Source organism: Nyctibius grandis, chromosome 5, assembly GCF_013368605.1.
Source record: "Nyctibius grandis isolate bNycGra1 chromosome 5, bNycGra1.pri, whole genome shotgun sequence".
Lineage (NCBI taxonomy): Eukaryota > Metazoa > Chordata > Aves > Nyctibiiformes > Nyctibiidae > Nyctibius > Nyctibius grandis.
Window position 1 is genome coordinate 15,038,131 of NC_090662.1, and position 27,241 is coordinate 15,065,371.

General features: G+C 39.2%; 1 protein-coding gene across 1 annotated transcript in view; it reads right to left on the bottom strand.

The window, feature by feature from the left end:
- Positions 1-27,241, bottom strand: part of RELN (reelin) — a 314,463-nt gene that overhangs the window by 180,845 nt on the left and 106,377 nt on the right. Inside the window, 2 exon segments of the mRNA XM_068402522.1 lie at positions 354-386; positions 8,819-8,889. Coding sequence (XP_068258623.1) covers positions 354-386; positions 8,819-8,889 — 104 coding nt within the window.

Sequence of the window (27,241 nt, forward strand, 5' to 3'; positions counted from 1 at the left end):
GTGCACTGGGACAAAACCTTCCTCCCAGTGACCCAGCACTGGTGTGACAGTGCTGTCCCACACTGGGGGTTACGGGGTCCTCATGCAAACAGATGCACTAATACATAGCTAGGAAGAAAAGCTCTGCAGCATGATATAGTCACACTGCAGGGGCTCAAAGGCAATAAATAAGCAGCAATAAAAATCACAATGAAAAAACAACTAATCAGAATTAGACATAATTCAATTCACTTTATATAAGTCTCATTTTTATTTGAATTCCCCAGAGCTAGTTTCATATGACCTTACAGATTGTTTATTATAATAAAGTTAGTGATTCTGAGTTTTAGTAATAAGAATGACAAATCACCTACCTAGGTGAGGATGTAAGGGAGCTTCTGTTGGGGCTGTGGAGAACAAAGACAGACAATGCATGAATACCTTCTATGATCAGGGCTTAATTGCAGCATTAAAAATCAATTCAGCATAAAACAAATTGTACAGTACATGTTCTTTTAAGTCAACTATCACAACAGTTTAATTATGAGAAATGTGATACACACTGAAAGTTAGAAAAATATAATAGAAAAGAAAAAATAAATATTCTCTCATTAAAATAAGAATCAATAATAAATGAAAGACAGAAATGGTTGTACAGCAATGTAAGAAAGATCACTTCTAGTCTAGGATTATGAGACATTATGAGAAATAATTTGGATTAAGATTCAGTAATTCACTGATTGACAAAGAGAGTGGGAATTAGGCTGAACAAAAGACATAGTCTAGGCGAGGCAAACATGCCACGCTTCGACCATTTATACTGCACTGGATAACATTTTACTGGGTATATTGTTCGGAGAAAAAAAATCCTTGTACTCCTAGGGCACTAAGTGACAGATTGACTCTGCAAATGACCGAATCAAACACTTATTTCAAAGCACATTTTTTACACGCATTGCTGAATCAATTCTCTAGTAGGTCTTTGTGTTCCAAGAAACAGTAGAATATCGCAATGATGCACTGCATGGAGGCATGTGTGTGAAATGACAAAACTTTGTTGAGTAGTCTTCTCCTAACACTTTGCAACAGGATTCTCGGTGTAACATTACACAAATGACAACAGAATGTATCTGAAAGGGCATAGCTACATAAAAAATATGGGGAAGTCTAGAAGTTGGCTACACAGTGTGCTAGATAGTCCATGGTAGATATCACAACCAGAGTCTTGCCTGATCTTAAATCCAAAGTAAGCTACTCCTCTTTCATGGAGGCAAAGAGGGTGCATATAAGCAAGCTTCTGGGGAGCAGCTGCCTTGTTTGCCTCTCAGTACCTCACTCATGCAGCTAGATTTCTAGCTGTATTCTGTACTTTGGTAAATAGAACATCAAAAAAAGTGAATTTTTGAAGCCAGGATTCTTTTGATGACTCTCTGTTTCTTGTTGGGCACTGACCTAAATTGTATCAGTACTCCGGATTTCTTCAGCGTATTTGCAAGAAATTACTGAAGTACTGCAATTTCTGTCATAACATCTGACAAATTAAAAATAGATTAAAAATAAACATAAAAATGAATGCAGCAATCTGCATAGAGCCCTCACATAGTCATTTGAATAGAAAGTCCAACACAACTCTCAAGAATTTTGTTTTTCTCTTCCTGCTTTCTCCTTAAACACTGGGTTTGCATGGAGGCATGATGTTCTGTAATGAAATTGCAACATTTCATGGGGAAGTTGATGATTAAGAAGATTGAGCAAGAAACAAATGAGATATCTGCAAACCAGAAAAGGATGGCAAGGAGTCTGGATTTAGCTTAGACAGAAATCTTTGATGTTACTGACTTATAACTTGGAAGACTGACAGGTTTTACTCCATCCAGTAACCTTATATATATATATATATATATATATATATATGTAGATAATGCTGAAAAAAACCCACAGAACCACTGAAAGCTTTACCACAGTAAAGAGCAAAGGCATTCTTAAAGAGTGTGATGCTGAATAGAAATCACAGACGTGCAGAAATATGAAATCTTTTTTTCTTTATGCAGCTAACTTGCTTCATTTTTTATACAAGAAACTTATCCATGGCATCTTGTCTTCCCCACCAGAAATGCTAATAATGACTCTAGCTATGGCCAAGACCTCTCGTCATGACGGTACAAAAACTGGAGCAAGACAACCGCAGTTGCATATTAAGCTTGGCAGTGCCTCCAGAATAACGCTGGGCTGCACGGGTGGGTACTACACAGGAAAAGACTGCATTTGTCCCTTGCAGTCCCAGGCATTGTTTTTCTCCATGGAGGCACGTATACATTTCTCTAGAAAACTTTTAAAAACTCTTTGCACAGAAGAAATGGATTAACTGAATTATTTCCCAGATTGAGCAATGCAGGCTGTTCTGGATTTTGCCTGTAGGAAAAGAAGGACTTTACAGCATGGGATTTGAAATATTCATGATGTTGTAAGAGGTTAACTCAAAATAAGACCTCTGTCTCTGCTTTTCATTACCCCTTTTCATTAGCTTCAGATCATCACTAAGAGATGATCAGCTGCAAGGACAGGTGTGGCTGAGATCCACTCTGCTAATGCTCATCTACGAGGATGGTCATGTCAGGCCACGTCATGGGCAGACTCATTAGCTGGACAAGCAAATTTCGTTAGCCTTTGAGAGTAACTCAATTGAAAAAGACCTTCCTCTCCAACAAGAGCAGGTCAGACCTGAAAATGAAAATGAAAGACGAGATTGTCATTCAGCCCAGGTTGCTTGGCATTGCTCTTTGGAAAAGGCTTTCTGTGGAAGGCAGTCCAGCCCGGGATACACACAATCACTAACGATACTTTCTAAAGTTGTTATGCAAAATTTCAGCATTCAGCCAAAAGGCACAGGTATAGCACAAACTTGGAAGCTTTAAATTTGCAAACTCCTTTGACTTAAGCATTTTTTAATATAACTAGCTGTTTATGTGATTAAATAATACAACATTGGGATCTGACAATTTTTCCTAAAACAGCTCTTGAGCTGTATGGTATACTGGAAACAAAACTGCTTACCAATGGACTGAAATGAAGGAAACTGTGCAGATACATACTAGTGCTACTGATCACTCATTTAAAAAAGCTAAAGTTGGAGTTAAGCAAACACTTAATATTGGACAAAAGGTTGTTCTTACAAATAAAGACTTTATGTTGAGGAGGGGTTATATTTCCCAAATCTCTACAGGATCTGAGAAGCCCAAGCATTTTTGCCTCAGGTATTCCTTCATCTAATTTGTAATTCAAATTCCAGAGCTGAATATGACAAAAGACTGTGAGGGTACCATTTGATGAGTGATAAACTTAGGCTTTAATCTCCCTATGAATACTTTCTGTATCACATTTTATATTTCATTGCAAAACAGCACTATGTTGATCTTCCAGTGTTGTCGTTAACGTCCCCAAAATAACAGAAATTTCAAACATCACACAACAACAATTGCGGTAATTTTAAAATATTTTCAGATCTGCCTTTTTTATCAATTTATAGAACTACTTATTTTAAAACACTATGGATCGTGCAATAGCCCATACAGTGTGGCCAAAGTCAAATGGCGTTTCCTTGTACAACATGACAAAGCTAAAAAAAATGATACAGTGTAGAGCAGCTATACAAAGCAAAGATATAAATCATTTACAATTTAAAAAAAATTATATAATACTTCAGACAGAGGAAGAAAAAGGCCATCTTAGTTCATATTTTAAACCATGATTCATTTTCTGAGATGCTCCTTAGGCACTTGGTTGGATGGTTTTAAATTTAGAATCAGTATTTGTGTGGCTCCAAAATACATCTTAGCTTGAATGAGAATGTAATTTCTTTTTTAAAAAGTAAAGTAAATGAATTTATTATTTGATATTAAACTAGCACCCTGGGTATATACAGAGCTTTACAAGAGACAAATTGTACTAAGCAAAGAATGGAAATGGAGCTCAACAGAGTTCACCATCTAAGAGGCATGAGCAAATACAATATGGGAAAATGTAAGGAAACGTAGGATGCTTGCCTTGTAGACAAGGCAATCCCTTTGATAAGGAAAAGCACAGAAGAAAGTACACAATACAAAGTGATTTAGAGAGAGAAAGGCCACAGTCCAACTGGAAGCGTGAGAAACATGAGGAAAGTGATGAGGAATTCAGAAGTCAATGGGGTCGTTGTGGGGCTCTGTGTCGATGGGATGAGGGCGAATGAAGGCATCTTTTGGAGTAAAAGGTTAAAATTTTCTGCAGATGAAGTAAGGCTACTGAAAGGTTAAACCAATAGAAAAATATGCCTTGTTTTGGTTAAACTGGAAGGGAGGGAAATACAAGAGAAGTGGGAAGGGAATGTCATCTTCAGATAGAGGGGCTGGAATATGAGGAGGGAAACAAGATTTGGTGATGGCCCCAATGTCAGTGGAAAAATAGGAACCAAAATCATTAAATATAGTAATGGTTAACTATTAAGCAAAACCAGTCTTCATTCAGATAAAAAGAGCTAGCATAATGCAAATTAAACACACATTCCAGCAACATCGGTTTGTACTACTGATACCCGTATTCCATATATCTGTGGGGTCAAGCCTGTGTGTAGGGATAGGTATGGAATACAGCATAAGAAAATATTCTTAAAACTCACCGGAAAATAAATAGACTCTTTTTTTTTTTTTTTTCTTTTCTCTCAGAGCCCTGAACTTTTTTTTTTAAAGATAAAGGAAAAGTGAATTGCAGAAACACAGATTCTCAAATGCTCCCAGACAAACACTGTGCTCAGAGATCAACAGCCACCAGCCATTAGCTGTTGCTCATCAATTAATCACAAATGAGATGTGGAGAGAGGTTTATTCTATTTTGAATATTATGAAAAAGTCTAATCTTGTCATTAGCTAACAGATGAAGATTAAAAAGGAAATTAATGGTTTTATTTAGCCTTCTGCCAATACTTTCTCTCTACTGGTAAACAAAGTTGCTATTGAATGATAGAGGCTGAACATCCCCCTAGAGAGAGTCAGTGTGTTGCCCGAGGGCTGCATTATTCTCGCTGACACATAAGCCAAAGAACAATATGCCAGCTCTGAACTCCAGTCTTCTGTTCTGTAAAATACCGTTCTGGTCAAGCCTGAGAGCCTGCAATCTGGTTTGCATTTGTTTTTCAGAGTGTTCTTAAATCCATATTTACAAGGTACAAAACATGCGTAAAAGGTCTTCCACAATCTATCAGGCAGAATTTATCAAATAAAAGAGAGTCTGGGCCAATTCTCAGGATTTACTGTCATATGGAGGCATCTGTCAGATCGTAGAGTCATTTCTTAAGAAAGGAATCCCAATCCTATAATTTGTGGCGTTGAGTATGAGATTGTATAAAATTCTGGGAACTATGCTGCAAGGAATGATTCTGCACTAGGAGGGAACAACATCCTGCATCTTTTCCATCTCTTAGGTTTTACTGTTTTGAGATTCTCCTCTGGTCAGTCAGAACTAAATTACATGCTCACAGATCTCCCAGTATGGTCCTTATTCCAAAGAATTGTACTGCTGGCCCAAAGATATGTAGTGTAACAGGGAAATGGTCTCCTTAACCCTTTAGCACCCTACTTGGTGCGGTAAAGGCAGGCAGGGTTATGTGATGTGAGTGCTGGCTGCATCCATCCCTGCACCGTGAGCTGTTCCTCCCAGCAGCATCGCTGTGTGCATACGGACCTAAACTCTTTTGAGCTCTACAGCGCAATGCAGCCAGGTCTGATGTTTTGCCAACTTCATTTTAATTATGCTACTGTTTATTAATGTATCATTTTTGTTCGGCTCAAACCAGGAATACATACGAATCAGTCTGCACAATAAACTGTTTACCTTATTTTCCAATAATTTTACTATTAGATTAACAAGTTGAAGACATTATTGATTAAAGATATTACTAATGGCAAGAATATCATCAGTCATTAACATCTTTATTTGTCCTTAAAAGTATTTATAAGATTTATATTTATTTATATTTATCTTTTCTGTCTTGGCTTATACAGTTTTTATTTTCTTGCCTATTTTTGCTGGTTTAACTCTTTTGTCTGATAATTTTTGTCTCCTTTCCTCAAGATCCAATAAAATTCTGATAAACTTAGAAGCTTACATCAGTTCTCAAATATCTCTCTAGCTTCCTAAAATATTTATTATATGCTGAACACACAGCTTTTCAAGCAATTATTTTACTTTCCTTGGTGTCTGTCCCTATGGCACCATTCCTTATTCCATTTACATTATACATAGGGCTGCTTGTTTGGCATTGCCATCCCTTAATGCTGCCCTTTATCATCCTCTAATTCTCTTCAAAATAAGTACTACACTTTCCTTTCACTGCACAAATCGCATTAACTCTATTATGATTTACTAATGCACATCTGAGGGTGGACAGCCACAGTGAACATGATTTCTGAGATTCCTTGCTTCATGTATATCCTTTATACTAGTTATTATGATGCCTGTTATCATTTCCAGTGAACGTATATCTTATTAGAAAGATATCCTGTAATAAATCTATGAAGTTGCCCTGTGGTTTTATTTTTTTCATTTAATATTTTACATCATTCACTACAACATTTCAGTATAGTAATGTTTAGGGCCAGAAACAGACCATAAAGTCATTTATGTCAATCCACCTTGCTGTTTTTCATATATCTTAATGATATTTGCATCTAAATAAATTCACTAATTCTTTCTGGAAGAATCCTTTGTTTACATTAGTAGTATTGGTGAAACTGATTGTCTTAATGGAATAAAAGAAGTGAGGTTTGCTTTAAAGAAAGCATTTTTTATTTGAATAGGAAAATTAATCCTAATAGTGCAAGAGTTATAGTAGTACGGACTAGTTAGGGGGACTAATGCAATGTACGTTGCTGAATAAATAAGAACAAAAGGGCAGAGGAGAACATGGTGCTGGAATGGATGGGAGGAAGGGCAAAGGGCAACATGGTGGTTGACTAGCTGGATCAGGAATACTGTGGCCAAGCTAGGAAAGTAAGGGAAGAGAAGCCTTGGTGAGGATAAAAATGTGGGAGAAAGCCCAAGAGAACCTCTGAGAAGCTTGCATATCAATGTTATAGGGAAAGATGATGACTAATTACATGTCTGTCATACACTGTGAACTGCTCATAGAACAGTACCTCTGTGATCCTTGACTAAGTCAAACCTAGTGTTTGCAGAGTTACTGCAATGACGTCAAGTATTGTGGAGAAGACAAATCCAGAAAGTCTCTGAAGTGACTGTGTATAAAGCAAAAGAGAATTGCTGGGAAAATCATGGGAAACACAGAAGTCATGAGGATGTGGGAGACTACGACAAGGTGGGGAAGCTGAAGGCTCTTTCAGGGAAGTGGTGCAGGACATGGCTATCAGTGGCCAGGCTGGAGGACAAGGGAAAGGGATCGTCACAGCTGAGCAGCCAATGAAGGCCCAGGGATGGCAGCATCTCTTGTTCTCTACACATAACCAATACACAAGTCCTATTTTTTCCTTGTCCTGCAGAGTCCCTGTGAACTCGGGACAGCACACAGTACCACAACGACTTATTGCTCTAACGAACGTAAGTATTGCTAAAATGTTGGTTTGAGGTTAGGTTATGCTCCAAAACTGGAGAAATGTAAAGCAGAGAAGGGTAAAAGAACTACAATTTCTGCTGTCAGCTCTCCTACTAAAATCTCCTGGTACAGCACGCCTGAAAAAAGGACTGCAAAAGCCTGTATGGACGGATTTCTACTCACTAGTCTCTGGCTATCAAGCTATTTTCTTCTAGCAGGGAGAAATGTTGTTGCTTTGCCCATATTCTCCTTGACCATGCTGCCAGTTCTGACACTGATAGTTGTATATTTCCTTTCAGCTTGCTGAAACTCAGCATATGCTCCTGACACAATGTTTAACAGTTTCTTATTGCAAAAGACATTGCACAGATATTCCCAAACTCATAGGAAAAAAACTATAGCTCTAATGCCCCAAGACAACATATTTTGGGGGATTTTCTCTTGTTTGTTAATATGACAACATATTTCTAGTTTAAAAATATTTATTTTAGACTGATTGGCCTATGTTTCACTGTCTCTTTTCACATGGAAATATCACTGGAATTTTGCAGAGAAAACTGGATCAGCACAGAAATTCCTGTCTGTCCTGCACCAAAAATGATGGATACCTTCTATACTTCCCACTGTTTTAATGAAGCAGGTTCAAAGCAGTGTACTGTTTGCAGACAACAGCTCACAACAGGACATTTATTTTTAGGTTATTCATCAAAAGGATATATACGATAACTATGCAAACAATTAGATTTTTAAATTTTGCATAAATCAAACATTTTGTTTAGCTATAAAAATGATCAAATGTTGTAGGTGACAGGCAAAAATTTGATGGCCTACTTGCACAAAATGGGAAGGCAGGTTCTTCACAAAGATACGTGTGAGCTGGATGGTAATCGAAGCTTTTGCTGCAGGCATATTGCATTTTTTGCTTATAGTTAATAGAGTGAGGCTTAAAACTGAGCTTGTGGTTTTGACAAAAAAACAAGTATTGATTGTTACAGACTGATTTCAGGTAAATGTGTAACACTACAGGATTTACTTTAACTTTTGTGTATTCCCCAACGTTTAGCAGAGAGGACAGAGGGGTTTCTCGGATCACTAATGGGAAGTATAAAGCCAAAGAAAGTATTAGTTTTAAGATTGTAAAGAAGATCCTGGTACTAAGTTTTCTATGAAGTAACTTTCATGATAAGTAACACTGACATGCACGTACAATGGAAAACCACATTTTCCAGATATTTTTAATATGATGGTGGCTCTTACCTCCCTGTTCACACAGCTGTTGTGCTAAGGCATCCTTGAATATAACTTGGCCCCTATGAGTGGCTGTAGCCCTGTGAACATAAAAAAAGACAACAATAAATAAATAATGTAGTATACTTATTTATATATGCATATGTATATCTACATGCATGACTAATTATATCAGAAGTCTTATTTTGCTTTCTTCCTGTGTTCTTCTTTCTGCACACTTTTAAATTAATAATTAATTTGTAGAGATTGTTTCTGTGCGTAGCAGAAGGAAAGTTCCTAAATCAAAATGGCTAGGTTGGTAATAAAAAGCACAGGCATTCAATGAAGGACATGAGTAAAAGTAAGCATATGGCGAAGCAAAGCACATCACTGTCTCAGTGCAGAACAGAAGAAATGGTCACAGAGCTGCTGCCCTGTGAGATTAATAGTCACATGATCCAACAGGCAATAGCAGTACTGTTATACACTACTGATAGAAATGTAGAGCTTGAATGGGTGTCCAGAAATCCTCTCCAGAAACAAAGGGAGAGACAAGTAAGTGCTCTGCCCCAGGCCTCTGTCAAACATCTCCAAAAAAGGAAACCCTACAACATTTCTTGGTACTCTGCTTTGGGTTTTGCTGCCAGTTGAGTTGTGCTTTCTTTTTATTTCCCTCATTGTCCAGAGAAACCAAAGTGGATTACTTTCTCCTTTTTTTTTTTAAAAAAAAAAAAGTCATCATCATTCTTTTTTTTTTTTTCTTCCCCCCCTCAAAGTAAGCAGCTCGGTACCTTCACACTGCCTGTCCTCCAACCATTCGCTTTCTGCACAGTGTACTGTTTTCTTGCTCTCCTCTGGTCTCAGTCTGTCTCAGTCTTTGAGGAAGTCATGTCTATAGCTATATGTAGAGTTTCTGTGCTTGAGGTCTCACCAGTTTTGTCTAAAGAATAATTATTTCCCATTAATGACCCACAGCTTACAGACCAGCTAATGTATCATGGAGAAAGAGTTGTCATTTTGTTTTCTCATAATCAGCTGGAGCTACAACGCAATTTAATTTGTTTTTCCTCTTACAGAGCCATCACGCTAACAGTGCTAGTCATTCCTTATTTCCAGTCACTCATTTCATCCCTCTTCTCTAAGTGTAGTACTTCACAATTTCATTTTTCTCTTGGAGATTTCAAAAACTTTAGTATTTGCCTGTGTTGCCTTTGAAGTCTGATTTCTTGCAGCCCAAGTTCTTCCAATATCTGTCTAGACTCATACACATTCTTCATACGTGTTCTTTATCCTTTCCCCAGGTCAGTAATGAAAATAATTAACGTTAATAGGCTCAAGATAGATCCATATGAACTCCTTGAAATAGCCTCTCTGTTCAACAGTAAGACATTGAAAGCAACTTTATGAGTCTGATTTTTCATTCAGCTGTGTGCCCTCACTAATGGATCACGCCTTGCTTGCTTATGAAACTGTCAGGAAGGAGCATAAAGGAATGGTCCAAAAAGAAAAGTCAAAATATGAAATTTTTTTCTTGGCTACTAGGCTAGTTACACTGACAAAGAAGAACAACAGAAGTAACACATCTAATATGAAATTTCTCTGATATGGTGGATCCTCAAGGTAAAACCACCTGGAGACTGTTAGGGTACAAACAGAAGTAAACAAAAACTTCTCTTGGATCTAATTTACTTCCTGCTCATTTAGAAAAGCTCCATTTACACCATTGTGTGTGTCCAGAAATGCAAAACTATGGCCACCTGATGCTCCTAGGGTTCTTAGAGCATCCCCTTCCTCTGCTTTTGGGAAGGAAAGCTGTATCACTTTTTCTGGCTGCTTGTACAGAGGCACATATAAAGCCAGAGCCAAGTTTTACATGTAGCACCAGTATCTTGGCAACAGTCTATGATGGCATTAGCAGTGTGAGGTTCTGGCTCACACTGTGAGGTTCATGGTAGGGACTACCCTACCATGTGCACCATGGAAACTATTTCGGGATTTCCAACACTTCAGTAAAATACAGCAAAACACCATGCCATAGCTCTTCATTAGCATTTCTTCATCTGCTGTCGTGATCTGTGACTGTACTGGGTATAGACTAAAACAAAAACAAATACATCGACCCAGTGCATAAAGAAAGGCAATGTGCACTTGCAGCCCAGAAAGCCAACCGTATCCTGGGCCGCATCAAAAGCAGCGTGGCCAGCAGGTCTAGGGAGGTGATTCTGCCCCTTTACTCTGCTCTCATAAGACCCCACCTGCAGTACTGCGTCCAGGTCTGGGGCCCCCAACATTAAGCAGGACATGGAGCTGTTGGAATGAGTTCAGAGGAGGCCACGAAGATGATGAGAGGGCTGGAGCACCTCTCCTACGAAGACAGTCTGAGAGAGTTGGAGCCGTTCAGCCTGGAGAAGAGAAGGCTCTGGGGAGACCTTCTAGCAGCGTTCCAGTACATGAAGGGGGCCTACAGGAAAGCGGGAGAGGGACCTTTTCCAAGGGCATGTAGTGACAGGACAAGGGGGAACGGTTTTAAACTGAAAGGGGGTAGATTTAGATTAGATATTAGGAAGCAATTGTTTACTGTGAGGGTGGTGAGACACTGGCACAGGTTGCCCAGAGAAGCTGTGGATGCCCCCTCCCTGGCAGTTTTCAAGGCCAGGTTAGATGGGGCTTTGAGAAACCTGGTCTAGTGGAAAGATGTCCCTGCCTGTGGCAGGGGGGTTGGAACTAGATAATCTTTAAGGTCCCTTCCAATCCAAACCATTCTATGATTCTATGACTGCATGAAAGCTAAGGCTTTAAGTCTTATTTAAAAGCATGGATTTAAATATTTCTTAAATCTCTAATGTGATGAATATGCAAGAAACCATGATCAGTACACAAGTCTCTGCAAAGTTCCTCACAGGTGTATGTGGACACACATGTCAGAAGGGGACCAAACAATCTCCAAAATTAAACACGTGTCCAGGCTTCTTTGAAAGGACCAGATATGGTGACTTCCTCTAGCAGATGAGAGAGCAGGGCATCCCACAGCAAACTTTGGGTCCAACCCAGCACGAACAGGTATGTTTTGCAAATGCGTTTCATTGTGGGAATTCCATGTTTTGAGCAAAACCCCTGGGTCTTGGTGCTCCCAGGCACATACAAGAAAATGCCACACCTAAGGCACAAAAGGTATTTTGTACAACATTTCTATCCCTCCCTCAGGCTGGCAGGGTGGAAGAGAGGGCTTTGCAGACAGTGAGAAAGAAAACATACATTAGCAGTGGACTAAGACTTCAGAGATGCTGTCTATGGAACAGCCCAGGATACAAATCAGAGTGTAGGCAACAACGTCAGCAACCACAAAATTCTTTTATGAGGCACGTATGAGCAAGCTCTCAAAACACAGACCACATGCAGAGGGGAGCTCGAGTATGTGTCTGAATGCAAGCAAATACCAAATAATACCAATAATACCAAACTGTGTCCTGTTTACTGGATCTCTGCATGCGTGTGAGAAAAAGGGGATTTGGGGAGAGAGCCAGCAGTCAGTTGAATGATCTGCATCTTTCTGTGTCTATCATCCCTTGCCTGATAATGAAGACTAGGAGCCAATTATTGCTGCTTCATAGCAGGAGCACTCTGCACCCTGAGGACAACAGTGTCATGCTGTAAGGGCACTGCTTCCTACAGAATATCCTCACATTAATGTTACTTTTACAATGGGCATATGCATGAGTTCTGCACCTCCCAGTGCAGCTTCAGTGACTTATTAAGGGTATTGCTCTGTCAGTTTTCCGGTATTATCTGCTTGTTTTTCTCTATATTTATGCTTTATTCATGGAGCGAATCACAATAATGCAGTGCAATTATGCATGAACTAAGCTGCTTTTAGAAAGAAGTGCAAAAGGTACCTTTCCTGTGTTGAACTTTCTTTGTTGGTGATGTTCCTACCTGACAGGTGAGATGAATGGAAAAGGATCATGAATGTGGATTTTTCTCTTAAAAATGTAACATATTGAAAAATATATCCACCCCTATATTGACACAAGTCTAAAAACTACATAATATTTATAGTAATTATAATAAAAATAATATTGCAATGCCTGAACAACACTCTATTAGAGAAAGAAAATTTTTCAACGAGTAATTATGGGGGTTTGTTTTCTTGACATATATATCCACCAACTGGTACCTGTGCAGTTTTTCAAAAGTTTCTGAAGTCTTCAAGGTAGTTAGATATTGCTTAGATTAAGGGCTCTTACTATTAATTGGTGTTACTCCACACCAGTCTACAGTCCCACCCTGTCATTGTGTGCTATTTATTTCCAGCTAAAGAGCAAGTGACTAAACAAATCTAACCTGTCAGTCAGCCAAAAGGCAAGATGCGTGCTCTGTCTGTCCCCAGAGGTAATTCCTCACTAGGAATGCATCTTTCTAAAGAGGTGAGAAATAAAAGAAAAATGGGAGGGAACAGGAATATCCTGACATGGTCAGTGAGAGCTTAGAAAGAAAAAACAATTAGAGGTAATAAGGTTCCTCGTTATATTAACTTCACACTTCCATTAGCCTAGATGTATTTGTCTGCTTGGGGCTATGCAAGAGGCAGGAAAAGGTGTTTTTAAAAGTAGGAAGAAGAGATAAACTGCTGACAGAGGAAGAACGAGGTCTGAACACAAGACGACTGTATCAGGTGTCAAGGCTCACTGTCAGTTCAAGGCATTACTAACCCCCCACTTCAATTGCAGCAATTCTGTAAAGAATTTTCCTTCCTAAACCACAACTATTCAAGTTGAAATCAGGTGCCAATAAAGACTTTTAGATTGTCTGTCACTGAAAAGCAAAAAAAAAAAAAAAAATATGACTTGCTGATTGTCTACTTGAACTATATATAATCCACATCACCTGTGAGAGGACTTGCAATGCCACCCTGCTCAAGTGCTAACAAGCTTAAAAGCACTTTGAGTGCAGTGTTGCCAGCTCCTCTGAGCATAGCCTAGGTAATATCAATTTGCCCCCTGTGCGATGACACAAATTGTTCCGGGTGATTTGGGAGAAAGAAATCCAGAGACACTTGCATACTTACATGAACCTGTAGGTAGAGAGATGTCCCTCCAGCCTCCTGCTGATTAGATGCAGCACACTGAGTTGTGCTCCCAGGAGTGGAATATCTGTCCCAGGCCTTCCCCTGAAGCTGTCACCATTTGCTCATGCTCTGGGGTTCACACGCCTGGCACTCACTCTGCCCTTACAGGGGTGCTTTGCATCCATGTCTTTCCCTGGCGAGGGAAGGCACTGGGACAAATTCATTTGGGAGGGGGCTGGGAGAAGACTCAGGTTTCCTACAGTAAAATACCCCATCTCATGACATCCCAAAAAGGTTTTCAACAGGACCAAGGAAAACAAGGTTATTTTTTTACCCGCACTAGCAGAGTTTAACTGTGTGCCACTGCTAGCAGCTGCACTGCATGTCTGCACTCAATGGTTTGTGACTGCTTCCGCTGGAGGGAATTTAGGGTGACATCCACAGTGTCAGCTCCACAGAAATCAGTGACTGACTATATGAAACTGAGTTTGGTCTTCCCAAACCCCACAGCGCTGTGTCCCCCAAATCAGGTCTGATCCACTGACAGCACAGACTGTGCCCCCTCCCTGCCACTGCGGGGAGGTGGTCGGTGCTGGCATCTGACAAGCCTGGGCTGGAACAGAAAACGAAGCAACACATATTCAATATAAAATCACGACAGCAATTATTGGGTATCTCATATTTCACATTGGATTTGCATGCATTGCCAACACGCTTTTGTTAACAGGTTGCATTTTAAAGAGAGTGTTTTAGCTCAGGAGAGCACAGGCAGGAGGGTACATGTGGCTGAGCCACACATGGACACTGCCTGTGCTCTGCTGGCTCCGTGTGTCGAAAGGATGCACGGCAGCACTGCCCAGAGGCCAGGGTAGATATTTGCCCTCTTTATGCAAATAAAATGGTTGATTTTTAATACGTGCTTAAATTTGCATGACCATCTCTGCTTGTAGAGTTGTCTTGTTTTAGCTGTTGTCTTTTAAAAAAAAAAATGCTCCCCCAATACCGCCTAATTAAGATATCTCCAAATAAAATAACTTCAAAAGCAAGATGGACAATAGGCCTTCTGGAGATTAAGTACACAGGGTAGTTGTGTCCAGCCTTTCTTGGTGGGAGTGTGAAACATTTTCTTTCAGTGCCCTGCAAGGGTGGTTTAATGACCATTTACTGTGTGTGGCAGGAGATGAGGCCAGACTGGTGTGAGTTTTAGCCCCTATCTCCTACCATGGCTGAAACAGCGACAATTTCTTCAAGAACAGCCAAGACCAATAAATTAAACCTGACTGGGAGATGATGCTGGTGTCAGGGCCAGCAGGGAAAATGCACAGGGTACTCGTGGCCGCTAATCCAGAAGGTGCTTGGGTGGGAGGCTTTCAGCTACTGGTTAAATACCTCTAAATTGTTTTTTTCAGTTTCCACTTGACATGCAAGCACAGGCTAATTAAAGTAGCAGAAACGAGATCTGTGTGTTCCAAAAGGCACGTTTTTGACTTTGCCTTTCCCTCCCTGTCCCCTATGGTTTCTTCTCTGAGATGCTGTAAAAAAAGTAATCTGTCCTGACCACATTCAGCTGCCAAGGAAACTTAGCAAGCAAGATGTAATTACTTACATAGACATTTGTTCAGGAGACTAGAATTAGCACACTTGCTCTAAAAGCCTCAATCAGAGGTGAAAAATCTTCAGAGGGAAAGGATTAAAATGGGCAGCAAAAACTAGGGTATGTGTTAGAGGGCAAAGAGCAATCACTTCATTTGGGGCAGCTGTCCTGTGCTGAAGTTTGTGGTTCACATTCATAAATCATGCTCATGACTTACTTCACAAGTGAGTTAAGACTCCTTTGCCTTCACATAGAGCAAATGCAAGAGGAACAAGAGACACATCACTTTCTCTCATCTCTGAATTTATCTGTGGGAACTGTGCATAGGGAGAAAGGGACTCAAAGGTCAACCTAAGGGTGTGGTGAGTAACTTTGTTAAAATTAAAATTTTGTTTAAAAATATGCATTTAAACAAATTTTGAAAATAAAGTCTAAGAGACAAAAAATGTAGAACAAAGTCAAAAGCCTTCTCAGCAAGAGCAAATAAACACCAAGGAAATAAATCAAAGTCTCCTTTTGCAAGTGTTTTTGGTGTTAAACCAACATTTAAAGACACACATGTGCATTTTTGCATATGGAAGCAAGAGCATGTGTACTCATATTGACTACCTTTACCTGAGACCACATTGACATTAACAAAACATGCATCAAAACACTGAGATGGCTGGTGGAAGCTCTCACTGGGTTGGGATAAAACACACAATGTGCAGAGATGGGCTGTTTCTCCTGTCCACACACTATCTATGCACTCTGAAAAGCTAATTGTAACTCTTCCAGTGTTGCCAGACCCAACCTGAATCTGGCTGGTCTTGCAGAACTTTTATCTCGTTCAGCACACTCCATGCAAAACAAGCATTTTTAAAACCTACAACTTCAACCACACTTCAGCCTCCTTTAAAGTGTGCAGTGGTCCATGCACACTCCTGTGTGTTGACCTGATGTGTACATTTTTTACTGTGTAGGTGGTCCAGCACACACTTACAAGACCCTTACAAGACATAAGGCAGGTTTTGTTGTTGCTCCTTGGCATTTTAAGAAAAAGTTATCTGCTTGAGAGACAATATGATTGGGGTGAATATAAGGGGAGAAATACAGCAGTTAAATGGTAACATTAGCCCAAATTTAAGCAGATTTAATTTTTTTATGGTTTAACATAGAAACCTATGCTAGGCTGTGTACACTTGGGATGCACTGGTCTGATTAGGGATTGATTTAAGTACACATTTAAGAGCTTTCTTTAAACAAGTTTTGAATAAAACAAATGTCCTCAAGTAGAAAAATAAATGACATAAACATATAATTATAGCCTGTATTACAGAGAATGGATCTAAGGTTACAGCACTGGAAGCAGAAGGGTGCACAGGCAGCTCCAGCCCCTACACTATACAATTTAAAAGAACTTTCTTCTGTAGTCCTAAAAAACACCAAAGTTTTGTTTGGTTGAAAAGTGTGAGTGTGAAAGACGGATGCAACAGAACAGTAAATATGCATTATGAAAGAGGAAAAAAGTAAGAATTACCATTTTAAACTGTATATAAACATTTTAATCCTCCTTTCCCTTGTATCTCAGAGAATAAAAAGATGCTTTTTTAAATTCTATCTAGTTTTATGTGACTGGAATGATTAGAGCTTCTTCCTGACTGAAAGCAGATTAGGACAACACTTTCTTCTCAGCTACAGGAAATCCAACATTTTCATTAGTATTTTGCATTGTACGATTATAAAGGAAGGCAAATTCTATTTTTTTCCTACGTTTTAAATAAAGGGTTATTGCAGTGGCATCTGCCAAGCAGTCAGCTCATATAAATAATAGAACAAGCGCCCATTGTCTCTCTACTGACACAGTGCCAACAACTAGGTCCCCGTTTTCCAACTTTTTCAGTGTTTGGGAGAGGGTGCTCTACTTGTCTTAGGTTTTTCAATCTACTGTTCTTTATTATCTAGTGAAACATTGATTTTATGAATTTTAAGTTTTTAATGCATTGAGTATTTATAAGTATCTGAAACTTGTATTTAGCCCCAAGCTAATGAATATATTACATCTTTTTGCTATAAAAAGTTTCCCCCAAATTTTGCTTGTGTAGTCTTCTAAAGCCTGTGTTCAATCAAGATATCATTCATTCAATCAGCTAAATTATCCTTCAAGAACAAAAAAGAGTTTTTTCCTGTATCACAAGAAATGTTAGTTACTGTGGATTTTAAAGTAAATAGACTTGCAGCACTTATAAAAGCATATAGGAAATAACTAACAAGTATGATTCTTTTCTTACGACATGTACTAATTAAGTTTGACAGAGCTGATCAACGGGGGTGAGTTCAGCAGAGGCCACCAAGATGGTTAGGCCTGGAGCACCTGTCCTGCGAGGGGAGGCTGAGGGACCAGGGCTCATTCAGCCTGGAGAAGGGATGACTTGGGGGGAACTCAATAGCAGTCAGCCAAGGAGGTTGTGCAGTTCCTCTCCATTGCTGCTGATTTTTAAGACCCAACTGGATTAAAGCCCTGAGGAACCTGGTCTGACCCTGGTTTGAGCAGGATGTTGGACTAGAGACCTCCTGAGGTCCCTTCCAGTCTGCATTATCCTGCAGTTTCGTGATTCTAAAGGTTTTGCACATGAGATAAAAGGAAAGAAATGAAAGCAAGGTTTACATCTAATCAGATTAATCAACACTATTTGGAGAACTGCTTATCATAGCACAAAAGAATTAACCAGTTCATTATGTCCAACACTTCGCATAAATACGGTGATACTGATTCTCCCTATCCATGAGTTTATGGCTGTGTACCTCAGAATATCCACCAAAAGTGCCGAGGGTTTTGCATGATTCCAGAAAATTGAGAGTTTCCAGGTAGTTGATGGTCTGGGGTTTTCTGGTGTGATACATTTTTACATGAAAGCTGATGAGAAATAACATACTCAGCTAGTACTGCGCAAACTTAAAAACACTTAAAATCTAAAAGAGTAAAATCTGAAACAGTGTATGAGATTCTATGATGAAAACAACATTGGGTTTAAAAGATCCCAAATAATGGAAAAAAGAATGATTTTAAGGCCACCTTTTCAGTTCACTGCTCTCATGCCATCTGTATTGCCACCCGTTTCCCAGTTAAGGTTTGAGCAGCCTACTCTAACCTGCTTTAGCTGCCCACTGCTCCCAAAGGTGTTGCCAGCAGCTGTGGATGAGCTGGACCATAGGAGAATCTGGAACCTCATACCCTATATTTTCTTTGCAACCTACACAGAGAAATCCCTAAATAGCCAAATTAACCCCATTTCTTAGAAAACACTCATGTCAATGTTAATTACAGAAATGCAACTGTCTCTGCAATCAGACGTGTTGGAGAGCAGGGTAGGGGAAAGGGACCTGGGGGTCCTAGAGGACAGCAGGATGACCATGAGCCAGCAGTGTGCCCTTGTGGCCAAGAAGGCCAATGGCATCCTGGGGTGTATTAGAAGGGGTGTAGTTAGCAGGTCAAGAGAGGTTCTCCTCCCCCTCTACTCTGCCCTGGTGAGGCCGCATCTGGAATATTGTGTCCAGTTCTGGGCCCCTCAGTTCAAGAAGGACAGGGAACTGCTAGAGAGAGTCCAGCGCAGAGCCACGAAGATGATTAAGATGATTAAGGGAGTGGAACATCTCCCTTATGAGGAGAGGCTGAGCGAGCTGGGTCTCTTTAGCTTAGAGAAGAGGAGACTGAGGGGTGACCTCATTAATGTTTATAAATATGTAAAGGGCAAGTGTCATGAGGATGGAGCCAGGCTCTTCTCAGTGACATCCCTTGACAGGACAAGGGGCAATGGGTGCAAGCTGGAACACAGGATGTTCCGCATAAATATGAGGAAAAACTTCTTTACGGTGAGGGTGACCGAACACTGGAACAGGCTGCCCAGAGAGGTTGTGGAGTCTCCTTCTCTGGAGACATTCAAAACCTGCCTGGACGCGTTCCTGTGTGATATGGTCTAGGTAATCCTGCTCCGGCAGGGGGATTGGACTAGATGATCTTTCGAGGTCCCTTCCAATCCCTAACATTCTGTGATTCTGTGAACTCGTGCATCCGCAATGTGCAAAGCGGCTTACATGGGAAGGATAAAACCTGCCTCTTTAGTGTAAAGCTAGAAAACATTCCATCAAAAATCAAAATGTCCACATGCTGCACCCCAGAGCACATGGGGCAAGTTTCCCTTCCTAAGGCTTCACCGAACACTGAAATATTACACTCCTTGTCTAATGTTTCTTTGCACTCTTCCCACTGTCCTAAATGTTTTCAGAGGACTGCAACACAAGTGAAGTGCGCAAACCTTTCACAGACTGATAAAAATAAAATCAAGAAAGAACCTGCGATGGTTGTTATTGAAGAACTGTTATTCTCTCTTTATTCTCACTTGCCTCCTGCATTCTGGGAATATGGTGAATCTCTTGAAAAAAATGCAGGGTCACTAATCATTCAAAGGACAGTTATTTCTCCTGCATGGTTTTTAATTTTCAGCCAGATTTATGTGTTGGAAAAAAATGCACATCCCTTAAGACCATACCAGCTCACAAATAGAAATAGGCAGATGAAATATTGCCGTAGGAGAATAATTAATTCCATCAGCCACTAAAAAAATGACAAATTTGTTAACTATTGCAGAACTCCAGCCAAAAGAAGTAGATGGAATGACATCAGGTACACAGCAAAAATTGGAGAGACTAGTGTGAGGAGGTGTGGCATCAATAACAGGAGCTGGATGTACTGGGAAAAGACAGGAGGATATTTGGGGACCCTGGAGGTATTGCAGGTGAGGCCAAGATGTGGTGTGAGGTTACATGGAAGTGCTGCAGTAGGGGTGCTATGGGGACTTACTGCACAAAGGTGTAGGAAACCAGGCTTCATGGATCCTTCTGCTCAGAGCATAGTTACGTGTTTCTTCAACAAAGATGTTTGTTTCAGACATGCCCATCTGAGTAATGTCCTAAGGTTCAGATTAAGAGACACTCAGAGATCCGAATTATCTAACTCTTATCCAACCTGTCTCCCACCTCAGCCAGAGAGATCAAATAAAAACAGATTTAAAAACTCTGTTCTCTATGTCCTTCCACAATAGGTCCTGTCCACCAGCCCCACTTTCCAAACCAGCAACTTTCAGCAGCTGTTAGAGCTGAGCAAAGCCCTTGTGCTCCCCTTGCGGGATGTTAACAATGCCCCATCACCCCTTGGCACTGGCCTCCACTTCTACTGCAACTGGGAACTCTGCTCCCTTGAGCTGGCACTTTCCCCCTGCTGCCAGCTCCAAAATAGGTGAATTCAGCTGCTTCCGAGCCATGGGCAGACTTTTTTCTTCCTCCATCCAGGAGACCATGGCCTGCCCACATAGACTCCTCTTCACACCCCAGAGAAGATCATAAGAAAATCCAGGTTGGAAGGGACCTCAGGAGATCTCCAGACAAACCTCCTGCCCAAAGCAGGGTCAGCTACACTAATACAGCCCTGCTATGCCTTTTGCCACATTGTCCAACAGCATGAGTAGACTCACAGTTCTGGTATATGTGAATGTTTTTGCATAATAAAATACTGCTAGGGTTATCAAGATTATTTTAAAGAAAAATTGCTGTGTGAATTTTAGCTTGAATTGGTCAGTCACTTGACATGGACGTAAATACTCCCAATTTACAAATCATTTGGACAGGAACCTCCCATATAACACACTGTTCCAACAATAATGAGTTTGAACCCATGTTTCTCACTAGGAAACAATCCATGATTTATCTCATGCAGAAATAAATAACCCACTAAGCTACATTGCCATAATATCTCCTTTTAATACTGTGTTGATAATAATTCTTAAAGCCTATTATTAAAAAGGACAAACTCTAAAAACCCTTCTCTTAAAGTAAAGTATTAATGAAGAGATTTATAACCACAGCCTTGAAAGAAAACAAAGTAACAGAGCATCTAAGCAATAATGTAAGTACTTCCAGGATAGATGGTTGGTCTCAGTTCTTTGTTACTGACTCATTTTTCCTTTGAGCACAGATCTGTTTTCAGAAATCTTTGGCAGAATGAGCACAACACTAGAATGAATCTTTGTAGGAAAATATCTTGTTGATGTTCTGAGACTTTTTAGCACAGTCCCAACAGTGGATTCCCTATGTCCCAGATGAACAAAGAATGGCAATATTGGGTGAAATGCAACCAGACTTTGACTCTTCATTTATTTGCTAATGACAATTTCCAATCAAAAGGAATAGATTAGGAATTCAGTTCAGTAATATTGCCAGGAAGGTGAACTTCTCGAATACAAATAATTATCGTTCTGTTCCATGAAATATTGCTTGGGAGCTCAAATTCCCCTGTCTGAAATCCCAAATACGAAGTATTCCACATGAAGGTATTCATCAGAGACTTGTACATCTGGTGCTGTACACAACATAGTGGTGCTGGAAATTAGGGAAATTAATCTGTAATTTATATAGCTAAGTTTATGGTTGATTAATAAAAAAGCAAACTTGAGCTAACACTTAACAATAAAAGAGGACCTCTTCTCAAAACTGATATTGTAATGGGCTTTTCAGAGTGTCACATTTTTTAAGTTGTTTTTTTTTTTTTTTAAAGACTGCATCAAATAAATAAAAAATGTGGGTTTGTTCTTGTGAATCTCTCTTCAACTAAGGAACTTGGGGTAGTAGGTCCACCACTGTATTTAGTACAAGCCCCTGTACAATTAGGGAAGAGACACTTCCCATAAGCTGCTCAGGATAAATTCAGGAGTGTGTCAGGATAAGTCAGACAGGTTTTCCAAAACCTCGGTTCTTCTGAGCACTCCCTTTGGCAAAAGATATCCAAAGTACTGGCTCCAGGCAGAGTCCCCTGGCAATGGGAAGTGGCGACATCCCATCCCTGAGATAAATCTTCCTGTGCCGTCTAAGTACGAATGACCAGACATCTGAGCATCGCTGTCATGGATGGATTCATAACAGACACTAGATTTGAAAGTCACTAATAGAAAGGTACCACAAGTATTTCCCATTTTAAATGGCATTTCCCCATTTTGAACAGTCATCAAACATCCTAGGATCTTGGGAAAGAAAATCACATATCTGCACAGTGAATGACTAAAATCTTGAAAAACTACAATGAAAAAATGATATGCCATAAGCTAGAAGATACCACACCCCTGTGGATGAGGTGGATGTGGCTGTGAGTCACAAGACTTGAAGCAAGACCCACGAGGCAGATGGACAGAATAACGGTAAACTGTTAACTGGTAAACACATACAGAAGACAGAGATACAATTATCAATTTAGAAGAAAATAAAGCATATCTGAGAACAGCATCTAAAAACAATGCTGTAAAAATAGCAGCACTAACTATGCAGTACCACTTGTTTGGCACACGCTAAGGAAACAGGCAGACTTCACTCATCAAAGATTAACTCTGCTGTGTTATTCTAGTGGGAAGACTGAAAAACAATATAATGCAAACAACAAATAAATTGTTTTAAAATACAGCTGGTGATCTATGCCTTTTAGCTTCCAGGTGCACCCATTTCTGGGGATCCCTCAATCAAACAGCTCATAACAACTTTGGATTCCTTGCATGACTTTGCTGCCCATCTCCTTTTTTATTTTATTGACCTGAGGCTAATTCTTTGCATTTAAACTGAAGACCTGGGTTTATATATTACTAATACTCAGTGGACACATGTTCACATGTACCTTTTAGTTTCAGAATTTCAAATTATATATTTCTTTCTATTTCTCAACATATATTGCACCTCAGCAATGTTCTGGCTGTATTATTGACTCTGTACAAAATTATATGAAAAATTATCAGAATTCCTAAATTAAGAGAAATAGAAAACATCATAAATATTTTTAAATACATTTAGTCAACCACAACATGAATCTTATCCAAGTTTCCATTCACAAATTTTTTCATCTATGCTTGCTGCATAAATTTTCATGCTGTCTTGCTGTAGGGAAATACCTTATTTTTTTCAGCAGTTAGTAGGTGTGTGGAAAATCGTTCTTCAATATTTTCCATGCTGATATTTGGTCTTTTGAAGAGTTTACAAACAAGAACACTGTAAAGAATTTTGATCTGTTGGTTTTAGGAAGCACGATTGAAACCGCTCTTCCCCCCCCCCCCCCCAACTACTTCATATGCTTCATTATGCACAACAAAATGTGTTAGATTTCAGGAAATATTTGTTTTTCAAATGCTAAGGTTTGTTCTCTAGATCATAAATATCAGTCCTGTAAAATCATAATTTAGAGGAACTGCACCTATATTCCTTTATAGTCTATTTTAAACACTATTCATGCTTTGGAAAAGTGTTTCTACAAATTAACACTTCTGAAACTTGTATCAAAATAAATAAGAAAATTCCATTTTAATTTCTGGGAATGCACTTTAAAAAAATGATACTGTTTAAAGCCTTGCATTCTGGAAGTCCAAAACCCATGGCTGCATTCCTGATGCCAGGTATGCTGAACCACACTGCTTTGTGATTTTGTGATGAGTTCATTGGATAATGATTTAACTTAATGCATTTTCCTGCGCACCACCATGCAGTGGGAGTGCACACGCCATCATTTGCTGCCTGAATTAAGCAGCAGAGATTTCTAAGCCATAGAAAGCTCCTAACTTGCAGCCACATTAGTATCTTTCTCTTGGTCTCTCAACTCAACTGACTCCTCCTGGGTGAGGAGTTTGATAAAACATGTGCCCAGCTGGAGCTCCTTCACAAGCATGAGCTGCTCCATATTTTTCTCCTAGCGATCCTCTTGTATATGATAATCCTTCCCAGTGTTTCCACTAGCACAGTCCTCTATATTCAAGCACCCAAGATAATATATTTAAGACACTTTTAAGCTGCTGCCAACTTTCATTGGAATGGACCTGCAAGTTCAAAAATAACTAGTGTAGGGAGAAGGAGAGATGGACAGACAGCATTATTATTCTAGGAATACACCTTAGGCTAAATTAAATTGAATTTCTCTACATGTTTTTCTCTTCCTGTTTTTAATTGGCATAGGTGCCTTTTAATGCTGGTGTCAGAAAATTTTAATATCACTTAGTGATTGTCTGAAAACTGGACAGTTGTCCAGGAAAAGGATCTGTACTATGTCACCACACATAGCAGTTACCCATTTTAAAACATAACCTTCCTAATCCAAGGACACACAACATAATGAAGAAAAATTACCCTACTCACTGTTATTTCAGAAGTACTAGAAGATTAAATGAGCTTCCAGTTAGTTACTGCACTGTTAACCTCTGATCCTAAAGGAGCTCTGTGGTCTTGAACACATTAATGTCATTAAGTAGGTACAAGAAAGCTCTTTACTGAGCACCCTTATGCCCTGCCTAAGGATGCCACAACACACACGATACACGTTTTCTTTGCAAAACTGAGGAGGAGTCCCAAACTAGTCTGCTTCAGTTTGGGTGCTGGCTGCCAGCAGAGGTGGCAGGGAGGCCCAGAGATGTGCTGTAAGGAAGACCTGGAAATCTGTGGGCCACCATCTCCTGTGAGACCAAGGGATCCCTCAGGGTCCACAGACCTTCCCAAAACTTATCAGTTATATCCTTAGCATCACTCAGCAGAACACTGGGAGGAAAGGCTGCTAGATGTCAGGTGACCAACAAGCCATCATTGCAGGGATGAGGAGGAGCCAGTGAGATGTTCAGGATAAGGCATTTTTGGAATATTTGGGACCAATAAAATACTAATGGGAATTTCTGATTCTCACATACAGAAGTTTGGGGTTTTTTTTCCTAGAAGTGTCTAAATCCTTTTTACTAAATGGATAGAATAGTTTGATTTGCAAAACTGAGATAAAAAGATAATATTAAGCCAAAAAGTTCCCTTCCAACACATTTTTAAGTGAAAATGGAAAACGAAAAATCTCTTCCAGTTTTGTGCACAAAATTTTATCTTTCAACTGATTTTTCCCTCATTTTATCACAAATGTTCTTCTAATCTTAGTGATAGGTCAAATACTGTCTGTTTGATGAAGATTTTCGCTTTCGATTCTTTGTGGACCTAACCTTTTAGTTGGGCCTGTAAAGAGAACAGAAATCCCACTTTGGGAGGCATGTCAGGACCTCGAAATGTGCTTCCTTTGCATCTCAGAAAATTAGATACTGAAATTTCCATCAAACGAAATAATAAAAGCATGACTTGGAGCAGATAATTTTTCTTTAGGTTTTCAAATCTTTCATTACAATAAGGGATACACTTTGCAATAATTTTTAAAAGAAAAATCATTTAGAAAGGAAAAATACAACAAATATAACCATCTTCCCAGACTTCCTACTGCCACTGTGCTTCTGCTTGCCGTTTGCCACAGGGCAATTCCAAACTTATATTTACAGAGGAGGACAGGGTATGAAAGCTGTGACAGAAGGAGCCTGAAGTCTGGTTTTTCTCCCTGTCCAGTGATGTGTTATTTGTTTTACAGTACTTTGTTTCCACTGAGAACAAAAGTTTAAAAGATGGAACAAAAAATATTCATTTTCATAAACCACATTTTTTTCTAGTTTTTATTTATATGTAAACATTAGTATTCTGCCATGAATGTAACTCCTTTCAGTCATACATTTGAAATACTTGATGGCTATTTTGGTAACTCCAAGAAATATCAAAGAGAACATGTCCCACTTCTTGCAGCTAGGCAACGAACAAACTTCTAGCAAATGACAGCCCTGGAGTCATCCATAGATGTTGCATAATTAATACTTGTAATAAAATGCACAAAGAGTGAAATCTTACTTCAAAATTACCATTATATGTGAATGATACTGTCAAGAGTTCAAATACACTTTGAATAATATTTAGGTAAAAGCACATTTTCAAGTCTTATCCTAAATTCAGGCTTTGTAAGAATAATTTTTTTACTAAAGGGGACAGAAATAGTTACATAAAATTAATAAAAAGTAAACAGATACTAGATAAATATAGACATGCTGATGATCTGGATTTCAATGAAGTAGTTAAAGAGGAATTTTAAGAGGTAAGTGAAGAAAGACTAAAATGAAGAGAAGGTTTATTTATGTTTCTGCAGGGAGAGAAGTGAAAATAACAGTAAGAAATACTAGAAAGGGTTAGATTTTTAAAGTGTAATTTAAATAATCAACAATAGTATTTATTGCACAAAATAGGCAAGACTTATCTTTAGATTTATAGATTCCCTTAAGAATCATTTTAAGTATATTCATGTAAATATATTCCTTTTTGGCTTGTGGTAAAAATAATGATACCATTTGCACCAAAATAAATAAAAACACAAGTGTTATTCACTTGACAAACTGCACTGCATTGCTATATATTATTCGCATACAGAACATAAGGGCACATAGAGAGGGTCTGAAATGCAATCTGGAGAGGTATTGTAAAGCATATTTTTGACACCTTCTAGCCCAGCCTACACCTAAATAAGAGATTGGTGCCTCTTATGAATTAAACATAATTCTTGATTTATGGTCCGTTACCCTTGTATCAAAAACCATAGTTCCAGAGCAATGTCACTGTGAATTCATTTAATGATATTGATGATACATCTAACACAGAGAATACAAAGTAACAATCAGTGCAGAGTATGGCTTTGTAAATCACTCCTATAGAGCATTAGGCAATAAATAACAAGCCATTAATTCACTCTAAATTATGCTAAAATACTTAAACTACTTGTGCAGCAAATTACAAAATACCTGCCATTTCTGGTAAAAAAAATGAAACTTCTCATCAAGAAATTCTATGAAATCACATCCTATATATCAGACTTCAGATTAGCTGAGTGTCTCCATTTAGC